General features: G+C 35.4%; 1 protein-coding gene across 6 annotated transcripts in view; it reads left to right on the top strand.

Annotated features, from left to right (window-relative positions):
* The window catches only part of ANKRD12 (ankyrin repeat domain 12), a 136,679-nt gene that overhangs the window by 87,007 nt on the left and 36,016 nt on the right, over window positions 1-13,656 (top strand). For 5 of the 6 annotated variants that reach the window (XM_046671805.1, XM_046671803.1, XM_046671807.1 and 2 more), the window contains one exon: window positions 5,747-5,894. In XM_046671805.1, the coding sequence (XP_046527761.1) occupies window positions 5,747-5,894 (148 nt within the window). Of the gene's footprint in view, window positions 1-5,746; window positions 5,895-13,656 lie in introns of those variants that run through there. The other variant, XM_046671808.1, reaches the window with a different exon arrangement.

Raw genomic sequence — 13,656 nt, 5'->3', positions numbered from 1 at the left:
CTAATTTTGAACAAAAATATAGCCTGTAAATGTTATTTTTCCTAAACTGCTCCTTGCTTACCAATGGACCAGTCTTTTCTCCTCCTTTGGCAGTTTGTACATACCTGGATGATAGCACTTACTACATTATTTTTTACTGATCTACTTGTCTCTTTCCTGCAAAACACAGTGAATACCACACATACAGGCTTTTTGTATTGTTTTGTGTTAGAGACCCCTGGAACCACTTGCCACAGGAGAAGCACTTAATAAATTCTGCATGGATGCATGTGTAGGTACATGGATGGATGGATGGAGGGATAGATAACTGACTGAGGCTAAGGAGAATGCCAAAGACTTAATCCATAAGGCCTGACAAATATAGGGTATATTTATTTCCCTTTCCACTGAATTTATCAGAAACTGATTTTTTTTTCCTGTGATATTTTAAGTGTTATTCTTTTGGCCCTTTCTCTTTTTTTTAGTGCATTATTGAGAGTTTATCAAAGATAGTTTTTATTTAAATGTGATATATAAAGATTTCCTGATTTCTAAATGTAATGTTAAAGAATTATGCCTTGTGAGTAAGACATGTTTCTATGAATACAAGTTTCTAAATGTGCACATAGCCACAAAATATTTCTAGAAGCTGACCTTTGAGCTCATATACTTATAGGGACTCAAACACTATTTCTGGTCTCTTTCCAGAGGGAGACTGGCATGCTATTTTCAAGAGACCTTTGCTTTTCCTCCTACCAACATGCCTAGGATAGTAGGAGTCACAATTCAGAGCTATTGAGAGCTATTTTCTCCTTGTTCTTTTACTTGTGCCTGAGGAGGAGGAGGAGGGAACTGAGAGCCACCAAAAACTCTCATTTGTATATATCTGTACCATATATTATGAGTCACTACCAAAGAACTGGATTTCTTTCACTCATTAGTGCTCCTGACAACTTCAACCATCTATAAAACATTTCTGAGGTGGGAGAAGCAGAAAGACAGCAATTCTGTAGCCTGTTTTAAATTATTTAGAGTAAGAAGATTAGCATATCTTACTAAGAACCTAATCTTTAGCCTGCCTTTTGCAAGTGTATAATACTTCATGATATAGATTTTTATAATACTCTTATTCTAGTTCTGTTTTGGATATATACCTTTATTTTCTTCTTGTCTAATCATTTTCACTTACTTTGAATTTGTTGCCTGCTATGTTTTAAGCAACTTTAAGTTACTTTAACTCCTTTTTGGAATAATTAATCTATAAAGTGTTGATTATTTAGGTTACAGTTTTCGTAACATGTTTGAATGAACCACCTGTCCCTGACTCATCATAGGCATGTCATAAATATTTGTTGATTATTTCCTCATGGGTATAAAAAGCTTTCAGCAGTATCAAGATCCTTTATTCTGTTTTCTCATTCTAGAGTTCTAGCCTAAGGAAATAAGCTTAAAAATGGAAATTTTTCAACTTATGAAGATGTTCACTACAGTATTATTTATAGTAACTAAAAGTTTTTTACTTCGGTTACCTTCTCAAACCCCTGAAATGATAGTAAAGGGAGATTTTAAAGGACAGAGACCCACAAGGACAAAGAACAGAAGAGACAAGAAAATCAACATTTTGGCAAATGGAAATTAGAGGAATGAGTGGTTACTGACCTAAAATAAGGGTTTGGCAGACTTTTTCTGGAAAGGGCCAAATAGTAAATATTTTAGATTTTGCAAGCCACATGCTTCCTCCGCCACCCCCTCTTCCCTCTTCCTGCTCCTCTGTACTTCTCGTTTACTAATCCTTTTTAAAGTATTTTTTTTTAAATATGTAAACTATTCTTAGTTGGCAGGCCAGATTTGGCCTACAGACCAAATTTGCCAACCCCTGATTTAGAAGATCCAAGAAAATTGAAACCAAAGCCATTCCAACTCCTAGAAAAACTAAAGCTCAGGAATTGATGGCACTGGGTACTTCCGGAAGTGCCTCTTAAGACAGGACTGAAACAAGAGGATTGGATCAGTCTTTTTGACCTTCATATCCCCTTCTGACTCTACACATCCAGATGACTGCACTTTTCCCAGCCTGGCAGATGATTGGAGGTTTGTTTCCTGGCAAGTGTAAATCATATATTCTGGACTGCCAGACTGCCAGAATAGTTGAGAGTAAGGATTGAGTGTAAGTTAATTAAGTAAAACATATAGAACATTAAGACTCCAGCTTCCTATCAGCAACCAGGATGCTGACAGTAAGGCTTAGAGTTCTAGCCAAGAGTTGAAAGATTTCTCCACAGGAAATTGAACTAGCCAAGGTTGGGAGGATGAGGGAGTGGGCATCTGATGAAGTGGCCTAGTCATATCGCACTAGCATGAAGTCCATCTGTCAACTAGTCCTACCCATGCTACAAAGCTAAGTCTTTTAGTGCCTTGCCCTTAATGTAGACAGCCAATGATCAGTCACCTGACATTTGAGGAAAGTCTCTAATGTGGAAAGCAAAGACCAAAACAAGTAAATAGAAAAGTAGGAACTTGGAAAATACAATAATGCCAGGAGGAACTTCAAAAAAACCACTGACTTTGCCAAAGAGATGAGTTTATTGTCGCCATGAAACAACTGGATGCATTAAACAAGGAACAGTCAAGAAATTTTAAAAAGCTCTTGAAAATTAATAATATGGTAGCATAAATGAAAAAATGGAGTATTGAGGGTTAAAGTTGAGGAAATCTAGAAACTAGGAAACAGAAAGACAAAGATGGAGGAGGGGAAATTCAGAAAAAGAAGATTAATTTACGAGATCCAATATCTTAACAAGAGTTCTTAGAAGACAGAACAGTGAAAACAAAAAGGACATTATCAAATAAATAAAACTAGAAATTTTCCCAGAACTGAGGGAACATGGGGTTTCAGATTGAAAGGGCAATTGAGTGCTCAGGTCAATGGATATAAAAAGACCAGGACAAAGATACGTTATCCTGGAATTTCAGAACAATGGGAGCAAAGAATGTCCTCAGGCTTAGAGAGAGAAAAGCAAGTTTCATAAAGGTAGAAAATCAGAATGGCATCAGACTTTCAGTAACAACACTAGAAGCTAGAAGATAATGGAGTGATGCCTTCAAAATTGGAGAGAAAATTATTCTATATCTAGGCTAAGTATTAATCCAGTGAGGATAGGATAAAAATATTTTCTGACATGTAAACATTTCAAAATACTTACTTTACTCTTTCTCAGGAATCTCCTGGAGTTGATGATTCAACAAAATGAGGGAGTAAACCAAGAAAGAAGATAAGATCTATATAATCCAACATAAAATTGAGAAGAAGGGTGTTTCTGGGATGGTAGGATTAAGGGAGATGCCAAGATGACAACTAGGAAGCAAATCTGGAGAGCCACCAACCATTTTAGAGCAAGTTAGAAGGTCTGGAGAAAGGAGTTTCTAACCAAAAAGAATGATAGTATATTAAATTGAAGAGATCTGTACTTGTAGCAGAAAAGGGGGTGAATTAAAGGTGACTATGTAGAAAACTAAGCAAATGAAAAATCAGGATAACTTCATGGGGGAAAATAAAATTGCATAAGAATGGAAATTTAGTCATAGTGTACTACTTGGCTCAACATTTACATTAATCATAATAATGCATACAAAAAAATAATATAACTCTATTGGAAAATTAGGAGGGAGGGAGGTGTGTGTGTATGGGAGGAGAGTTGGGGAAAGAGTGCTGAATCCATGTCTTCCATTGTAAGACTGTAGACAGTGCCTAAAACTGAAAAATATAGAAGCAAGAGGCTAAGTATGTTGCTTGGAGATAAGTGTCAGGGACAGTTGTTCTTCAGCAGCAGCCTTGAAAAGCTAGTTGATCTTTTAAAATCATAAGCATGTATAATTTGATAAAAAGTAGTAACCAAAATGAAGAATAAGCTATTAACAGTTGGAATCATGAGTAGTTTTTCTTCACACATTCTTTTACATTTCAAATTTTCCACATCAATAGCTGCTGCTTTCATAGTCTAGAAAAAATTTTTCATTATTTAATTCACTATGAATCTTCCATTATTCTTAAATACTTTCATTTGTTAGAAATTCCTACTTTACAGAATCTTGTTTAATATTGTTTCTTTGAAAAGACATGATATATTTTCTAAGTACCAGAAAATGTCATAGTTATGTGTTGGAAATACAAAGACAAATAAAGACTTGATCCCACATGAAGTTTATGGTCTAGAATAAGGGGAGCAATATGTTAATAAATTATAGTATATATTTACGTATGATAGAACACACTAAGGTCAATGGAATTGGAAGCTCAAAACAAGAGATGGTAAGGAAGCAGAATTAATAGCACTTGGCCACCTATTAGATGTAGAGTCTAAGTGAAAAACAAGTGTCAGTGATGACTCCCAGCTTTTTGTCTTCAATGACTGGGTATATTTTGCTGCCAGTCACTGAGAAGTGAAATAGATAGAAGATAAGGGTGTAAGTTTAATGAACTCTGTTTGGGACCTATTGGTTTCAGCTGTTCTACTGAAATAAAAATATATTGAGTTGCATATATCCAGTGAACATTTGGATGTTTGGGTTTGGAGCTCAAGAGAGAAGGCTGAGAAAGCAAGAAAATGAGAATGAATGAATGGATTGCATAATTGTCATCACATTCACACAGTCGAGTGAGTGAGATCTCCAAAGAGATGATGTAGACTAGAGCATGAGACAGTGAATCAAGGATAGAGCTCTAGGGAAACAATCATTGGCTTAGATCTTTACAGATCTTAGAAGACCTATTTCATAGGACTGAGAATAGCATAATTTTAAGTAGAAAAGTCAAGGGCCAATAAAAAGGTCAAGGCTGCAGGGGTTAAACATCTTTTCAGGAGCTTGACTGTAAAGGAAAGAAGAGAGTGAGCTAGAGGAGGGGAGTGTAAGTTTGAACAGTTTTTTGTTTTATCTGTTTCATGTCTTAAGGTGAAAGAGACGTGAACTGGAGAGATGGGCTTCTAGAAAGGAGCCAGTCAAAAAGAAGTTAAAAATATAGAAAGGAAAAGGATAAGAAGCAACAAAGAAAAGAAATGGAACAACTAACCAGGCAGATCCTAGTTTTGTGGAGCCCAAAGCTTACAAAATTTGGTGGGGGAGGGAAAAAAAAAAAAATTTGGTGGGGGAGGAGAGGGTTTCTTTAAGAAAAATTTCAAAGCAATGAATACAAAATTAGATATAGGGCCTTGTAAGGAGACCATGAAAGTGAGAACCTTGAAATTTAAGCCTTGTTAGTTCTAAGTAAATCTGTGTCAGTTAATGTTAGTTTAAATTCCTGGGAGACGGGGAAAAGAACAAGACTAAGAGCCCTCGTCATGATACTAGCCTTAAACAGAAGGGAAATGCTTCTTTTTGAGACTCCCTCTAGAATACACATTCCAAGAGGCCAGGGAGCTTGTTATTCTTGTTCACTGATTTATCTGCAAAACTTGGAGCAGTACATATTAGTAGGTAATAAATATTTGTTGAATGATGAAACACAAAGAAAAATGATAAGATTTAGTGCTAAAATAGCCCAGCTTAAATTTTAAGGAGGAAATTTCTTTGTAGTAGATAAGGTCATCAGATGCAGGGTGATGGCAATGAAGATGGAACTTGAAGAGAGTAATCATGATTTAGAATAGTCACTATGAGGATTGGAGGCAGAGTAGATCAGATAGAAGGATATTATGAGTGCTATCAAGAGAATAGTTGAAATGATACAGTCTATGAAGGGACTAAATCTTCCTGTTATTTAATGTTGCAGATAGTGAAACTGTTACTTCGTCATGGTGGAAATCCATTTCAAGCTAATAAACACGGGGAGCGCCCAGTGGATGTAGCAGAAACAGAGGAATTGGAATTGCTGCTAAAAAGAGAGGTGCCTTTATCTGATGATGATGAAAGTTACACAGGTTCGTTTCATATAATCTACATTCAACTCTTTGTTTGACATGAAATTTAGTAGAACATTTTACTTCTACTTTATAACACGTAAAATGTTTGAGTACCTTAGAATAATGCTAGCCAGCTTTTAAGATTTGTGGATTTAGAAACCTAGGTATTTGCTACATATTCTCTGTATAAATGGAGTTATAATGCTATTGCCCTATTTCCATGATTTTTTCCCCACAAATTGCTGATATTACATTGCAGCCTACTGCAGAATCTCTCCCCATTAATACCTCCACTGCTGCTATGGTGACTTCTTTTCATTCTTTTATGAATTAGAGAGCTACTAACCAAGCTCTTCCTGTCTTTTCCCGGTATTACTGAGTCGTCTCTGCATTTTTACTTTTGTGATATAGGTGGTTGAACTCTGGTCATTGTTGCAAGGTAGGGGCACAGTTTTACGAATACAATTTCAAAAAGGAAAGATCCACAAGAATATTTCAGAAAACTTTTGGCATGCTTAGAGTTTTTTTAAGAAAACCCAAACAATTAAAAATATAACAGAAAAAACCTTCCTTTATTGAAGAAAGTCTTTTGTCTACAGATTGGAAGCGTTCACCATGTTTCAGGCAAAAATCAATGAAAAAGAATTTAATAAGTCTCATAACTAGCCATATCCTCACAGAATTTTAAAGAATTTCTATAAGCAATTAGGTAATACTACTTTTTTGTTGTTATATGTAAGGTAATAATAATCAAACCATACTTATTTAATCTCAGCCATTGCCAGAAGACAATAGGAGAACGTCTATAGTTTTGAGGCAGAAAGATCTACTCTTTACTTTTTTTTTTTCTTTTATTGAGTTATAATTGACATATAACACTAGTGTCAGGTGTACAGAATAATGATTTGATATTTGTATTCATTGTAAAATGATCACTCCAATAAGTCTGGTTAACATTTATCACCATACATAGTTACAAAAACTTTTTTTCGTTGTGATGAGGACTTTCGAGATGTACTCTCTTAGCAACTTTCAAATACAGTATTATTAACTGTAGTCATCATGTCATCATTATGACACAGTCATCTTGATGCAGTCATCATGATGGACATTACATCCCCATGACTTATTTTATAACTGGAAGATCATACCTTTTGACCCCCTTCACCCATTTCACCCACCTCCTAACCCCTACTTCTGGCAACCATCAATCTATTCTCTATATCTCTGAACTTAGTCTTTGTTTTTAGATTCTACATAGAAATGACATCATATGGTATTTGTATTTCTTTCTCTGTCCGACTAATTTCACTTAGCATAATGCCCTCAAGTTCCATCCGTATTGTCACAAATGGCAAGATTTCCTTCTTTTTATGGCTGAATAGTATTCCACTTTGTGTGTGTGTGTGTGTGTGTGTGTGTGTGTGTGTGTGTGTGTGTACACATACCACATTTTCTTTATCCATTCATCCCTCAGTGGACACTTAGATTGTTTCCATATCTTAGCTATTGTAAATAATGCTACAATGAACATAGGAGTACACATATCTTTTCAAATTAGTGTTTTCATTTTCTTTGGATAAATACCTAGAAGTGGAATTGTTGGATCATATGGTAATTCTCTTTTTAATTTTTTAAGTCACTTCCGTACTGTTTTCCATAGCGGCTGCACCAATTTACATTGCCACCAACAGTGCACAAGGGTTCCCTTTTCTCTACATCCTCACCAATACTTATTATGTGTTGTCTTTTTGATAATAGCCATTCTAACAGGTGTGAGGTGATACCTCATTGTGGTTTTGATTTGCAGTCCCTGATGATTAGTGACGTTGAGTATCTTTTCATGTACATGTTGGCCATCCATATGTCTTCCTTGGAAAAATGTCTATTCAGATCCTCTGCCTGTTTTTACATCAGATTGTCTGTCTACTGTTGAGTTGTATCACTTCTTTATATATTTTGGATATTAACCCCTTACAAGATATATGGTTTGCAAATATTTTCTTTCGTTAAGTAGGTTGCCTTTTCATTTTGTTGATGATTTCCTTTGCTGCGCAGAAGTTAAAATCTCAATATTTTATTATGAAAATGTCTAAACATACAGCAAAGTTCAAGGAATTTTAGAGTGAGCACCCTGTAGTCACCAGCTACATTTTACAGTTGTTAATTTTTTGCTATATTTCCTTTATTATATTATCAAATATCTATCTATCTGTCCATCCATCTACCCATCAATCCATCTTATTTTTTAATGCATTTCAAAACAAGTTGTGAACATTTCTAAATACTTTAGCATGCATTTCATTAATCAGAGTTCAGTTTTTGTATATGAGTATTTTAGGTAATATTTACATTTGTGAAAGTAACAATTCTTTATTTAATATAACATTCTTTGAGTATGAGAAACACATAGACCTGTATAAGCCAGGCTTATCAAGAAACAGAATATCTCCATCACTCCAAAAAGTTCCTTATGCCCCTTCCTAGTCAGTCCCTTCCCCTACCTGATCACTTACACCCTTCATGGTAAAGATGATTAGGCAAGAGTCACTAATAGCTGATAAATCTAGGGGGAATTTTTTGATGAAGAGCAGGATATTTACATGAAAGGAGGGAAAAAACCCAGTGATTATATGGTAGAGAAATCTAGCAACACCTGAACTGTATGATCAAAATTAACATCATCAAAGGAGGGACAGATATACATCATGTGCTTCCAGATGTGATACCATGAGAAGGATATAACATCGCTTTTATAGCATTCTGGCTAAGAATGCATAATCATGAAGAATGTTCCTTTTTGAATGCCAATGTCATAGAAGATTAAGAAATGTCAGTGTTATGAAATATCAGTAAAGGCAGTATGTTCCAGACTATCTAAAGAGGTAATAATTAAAGGCAATACCTGATCCTAGCCTGGATTCTGTACTAGAGGGGAAAAATGATTATAAAGGACATTTTTAGATCATTTAACTAGGAATATGGACAGTAGATTAGTGTTTATCAATGTAAATTTATGAAGTTGACAACTATACTGTGGCAACAAGAAAATATCCTTATGTCTTAGGAAATAGGCACTGATGTCAAAGGGATAAAGAGCCATGATGTTTGTAATTTACCTTCATATAGTTCAGGGAAAAAAATGTATATATACACACATGTATATAGAGAGAGCACATTATCAAACAAGAGTAAAACATTAACAATAGGCAAATCTGGGTAAAGGATATATGGTGTTTAATATTTTTTATTTTTCTAACTTTTTGTGAGTGAAATTATTTCCAAAGAAAACTTAAAATATTTACAAATACATAAAATTTCCTTGTTTTGTTCAGTGAGAAAGATCTAAAAGCAACAACTAAGACAGTAACGCTAATCATTCCTAGTGCCTGGATTATAATCTTGAAATATTTTTCTATTAAAAGAAAACCAAGTCTTCTTGGAAAAAACAGATGATTCTGAGTCTGGGGCAGGAAATATATAATATGAGCTTGCATTGCATATTTTAGGGAAGCTGTTAAAGACTAATATAAGGTCTTGTTAAAAGGCCTTATCAGAGAACCAGTTTATTATCTTAAGGATTAGGCAAAAAAGAGAAAAAATCGTTTATCTTCCCTTTCCTATATGAACTCCATCATTGGGTAACCTCGTTATAGGTAAGGAGAAGTGTTTTCTTATAAAATTAATCCAGCTAAAAGAATGCAAAAAAAAATCGGCCATTTTGCAACTCCCAATTAGTTAATACATCCAAGCATTGAGTATCAACAGTTGCTAACATTAAATAAAAAATGAGCAAGAAAGAAAACATTACATGCCCCCTGATGAAAGAATACCCTACACTGCCACTCCTCAGGATGCAGCTGCCATTTGCGGGAACCACCAAAGTCAGGGAAACATAGTGAACTGCACCAAGAAAAATCCAAACTGTGGGAACGCAAACTGTTGTGCTTCTTCAACAGGTAAATTGCATGGAAATGAAAATGAAGAAGCTGTAGAAAAAAATAAAAATGACTTAAAAGCATATCAAACTTTAAAAAATGAGCAAGACTAAGAAGTTAAGCATGTATTTAATAGGTGATTTATACTTGTTTGGGGTAATTTTGTACAAAACTCAGTTAAGATAAATGGCACATATAAGATGCAGGATATTGATTTTTTTTTTTTTAATACTAAGAAATTCTGAAGATGATGTGTTGGGGGAAAACCTGATAGGTTTTCAATAGTTTTGAGAAGGGACCAGCAGTAGTGAGAGTTTCTGTATTTCACTTAGGAAATGGTCAGGGCTTCCACTAATTATAACCCATCCAAAAGTGGCGCTGTTTATAGGAAGAGGAGACAAGGGGGGTGAATAAAGAGAGAAAAATATAATTTAAAGCATTGACAGCAGTATTTGGTGATAGTAATGTTCATGAATAGAGCTAAAACTATAGGCGAAATTATAAAGCTGGCAACTTTCCTTTCAGTATCTATTTTCACCTCTTCTCACCCTCCAGTAAATGTAAATGCCTTAAGTGTTTGGTACATAGACATTGCTCAATAAATATTTGTTGAATTGGTGAGGAGGGGTTACTGTCCCTTAGGAGTTATGCCAGGACTCTCCAACCCCCATGAGTCCAAGGAACAGCTGAACCTGTAGGCCAGGGTCATCCATTACTGAGACTAAGGAAGTTTGAGAAGACGTAGAGTCAAGCAGCTGGCTTCCTCCTGGTGCTTCAGCTGCTAACTGGCAGTCACAGGAGTGAATGCGCTTTACTGTCCACCACGTGCAGGAGAGCTGCCTCTTGGACTACTCCAACATTGGGTTGCAGTGAACTAATGAAGAACGACAACCCTCCAAGGTTACCTAGAAATCTGAGAGAACATTTTGAACAAATAGAATGTTAACTCAGCTAAACAAAACTACTAGAGGAAACAGATAACTTCAACAACAACAAAAATGAGCACTTAAGAAAGTTCAAGTATGGCACAAAAAGACTTTTTGAAGCTAATGATCACTGTTTGGACTTAAATTATTAGACTGGAAAATCAAGTAAAATAAGTCGTCACAAAACAGCAAAAATACAAAGAGAAAGAATCCTTTAAGAAAAGATAAAAGACAGGGAATAGATCTATGAGACCTAACAGATCTAACATGTGAATAATAATTGTTTATGGGAATTTAAAAGGGGGGAAAATGAAACAGGTGGAAGATAGTCCATAATTATACAAAAGAAGAAAATTTTCTTGAGCTGAAGAAAACCTGAATCTATCAGTTATAAAGTTCATTGAGCTCCAGGTAGATTGATGAAGACACACACATACACCCCTAGACATATATTGGTCAGATTTTTAGTTCTGAATGTAACAGATTACCTACAAGGAAGTATTGTCACGTTGGCATTGGACTTGTAACTTGCAACAGTGGAAGATAGACTACTGAGAGACAAGTGCCTACAACATGACAATCCTGTACCTAAGCAAGGTATTAGTCTCCTGTCAGGATGAAAGAAAGATAATTATAGACATTTAAGGATTTAAAAGGTATATCGGGGGCTGGCCCCATGGCCGAATAGTTAAGTTGGTGCGCTCCGCTGCGGCGGCTGAGGGTTTTGTTGGTTCAGATCCTGGGCGCAGACAGGGCACCGCTCATCAAGCCATGCTGAGGCAGCATCCCATGAGCCACAACTAGAAGGACCCACAACTAAAATATACAACTGTGTACTGGGGGGATTTGGGGAGAAAAAGCAGAAAGAAAAACATATATCAAAATGTATATTTTCTTACATTTTTTAAAAGAAATAATAGAAAAATAAACTAACAACTTATAAAAGTGGTTACCTAATAGGAGAAGGAATAAAAAGGGAGGTATATGAATTGTACAGTCTTTTTTGAAGAACAGTCTGGCAGCAGCTAACAAAATACAAAAGCTCTTTATTATGGATACATACTGTGAAATATTTCTGGATGAAATAATGATGAATGGGATGTGCTTCAAAATGATACAGGGGTAGGGTGAATAGGGGTATGGACTTGCTGAAGATTGATGGCTGTTAGAACTGAGTGATGGGTACATCGGCATTCGGTGTAATATTCTGTCTACTTTTGTGTAAGTTCAAAATTTACCATTATAAAAATGTTTTTAAAAATACCCATGCTCTTTGATCTAGCAGTGACACTTCTGCAAATATCCCATGTTTATTACAGCACTGTTTTTAGTGGCAAAAGAAAAATGTATAGTTATACAGGGGATTGCTTGCATAAATCAAGGTATATGGCCACACCATGGACTATTGTACAGCCATGAAGAAGGGTGTCTTAAAGCTGTACTAGTTACTTGGAGAGATTTTCATAAGATATAGTTGAGTTAGAAAAATCAAGATGAATATTCATAATATCTCATTTTTATAAAATGAGCAATCTTTTAAAAACCTATATGTTTGTATATGTATGTATTTGTATAAAATGTTATAAGCATGGAGCAAAATCTAGAAGGATGTATACCAGGCTGTTAATGAGGCTGTGTTGAAGGGCGAGTGGCAGAGGAGGGATTGAATTGGGTAGAAGGCAGAAAGGTAGAACTGGACCAGTCGTGTGATGTTATTTTTGTATACAAGACTCAACAAAATCTTCTTTTACCCTACCACCCTGTTTGTTTAGTCCTTTATGCCCTTCCCTTCACAACTAAGCTTCTTAAAGTGCACTCCATTGAATCGGTGTTTACTAACATCACACATGATCTTCTAACTGCCAGATGTATTAACCATCTTTACAATGTCTCTGTAGAATTTGACATTGTTAACCGCGTTCTTCCTAATGTTCTCTTGTCTTGGTTTCTGGGACATAGTTCTCTCCTGGCTTTCACCCAGCTTCCCAGACTGTTCCTTCTCAGTTTCCTTCTAGAATCTCATCTTTACTTCTTCCTCATTCCCTTCACATAGACCCCTGTGCTGGTTTTTCCAAAGATTTTACTTTCTCATGAGAGAAGATTTTACCCTCTTCCCATGCCACATAGTCTCCCAAATAAAGTTCACCCACACTCACAGTTTTAACTACTATCTATATGGTAAGACCTTCCAAAAAGCTCTTTGTTCCATACCTTTCTCTTAAGCTTAAAACCTATATATTTAGCTGCCCTCTGGATATTACCACTTAGAATTCCCAGAGAAATCAGTGTGCCTGAATGGAACTTCTTTTTTCCCCATTTACACTCCTCTTCTTGTTTTTTTCTACCTCAGTTAATGGTGACGTCATTCAGCTATATATACATAAATATGTCATATACTTGGTAGTCATCCTAAACTCCTTTTCCTCCAGCTCAGTTATTCAACAACTATTTTTAAGCCCTCATTATGTGTTAGGCATTGTTTAAGCACTGGGGATACAGCTGATTAAGAAAATGGAGATACTAACACAATCATTGGCTAAATCCTGTCAATATCTACTTTCAAAATATTTATAAATCCATCTACCAGTTAGAAGCTGAAAGTCATTTGAACATCTTTGTGCTGTGTGGGATCAGGATTATAATAGCTGAAATTACATTGGCTTCCCTAAGAAAATAAGATTTGGAAAATAGGAATTTTTTATCTGGTATGTTAATTCTGAAATTTTAGTCTCTTTAGAAAACAGTAGCTGTGAAAAGCAGCTTTTGTTATAAAACTTTCTATTAGAAAGAAGTACCACAACTTTGCATTAGAAAGAAGTGCTGCAACACATTTTTCCCATGGAAGAAGGAAGGTATCTTGTTTGAACTTACATGTTTAATTAGAGTGGAACACATCTTCTAGAACCTTTTTTAATT

The sequence above is a fragment of the Equus quagga genome, chromosome 9 (assembly GCF_021613505.1).
Source record: "Equus quagga isolate Etosha38 chromosome 9, UCLA_HA_Equagga_1.0, whole genome shotgun sequence".
Taxonomy (NCBI): Eukaryota; Metazoa; Chordata; class Mammalia; order Perissodactyla; family Equidae; genus Equus; species Equus quagga.
Note: the sequence above shows the minus strand (reverse complement) of the source record. Positions and strands in the feature narration are given on the sequence as shown.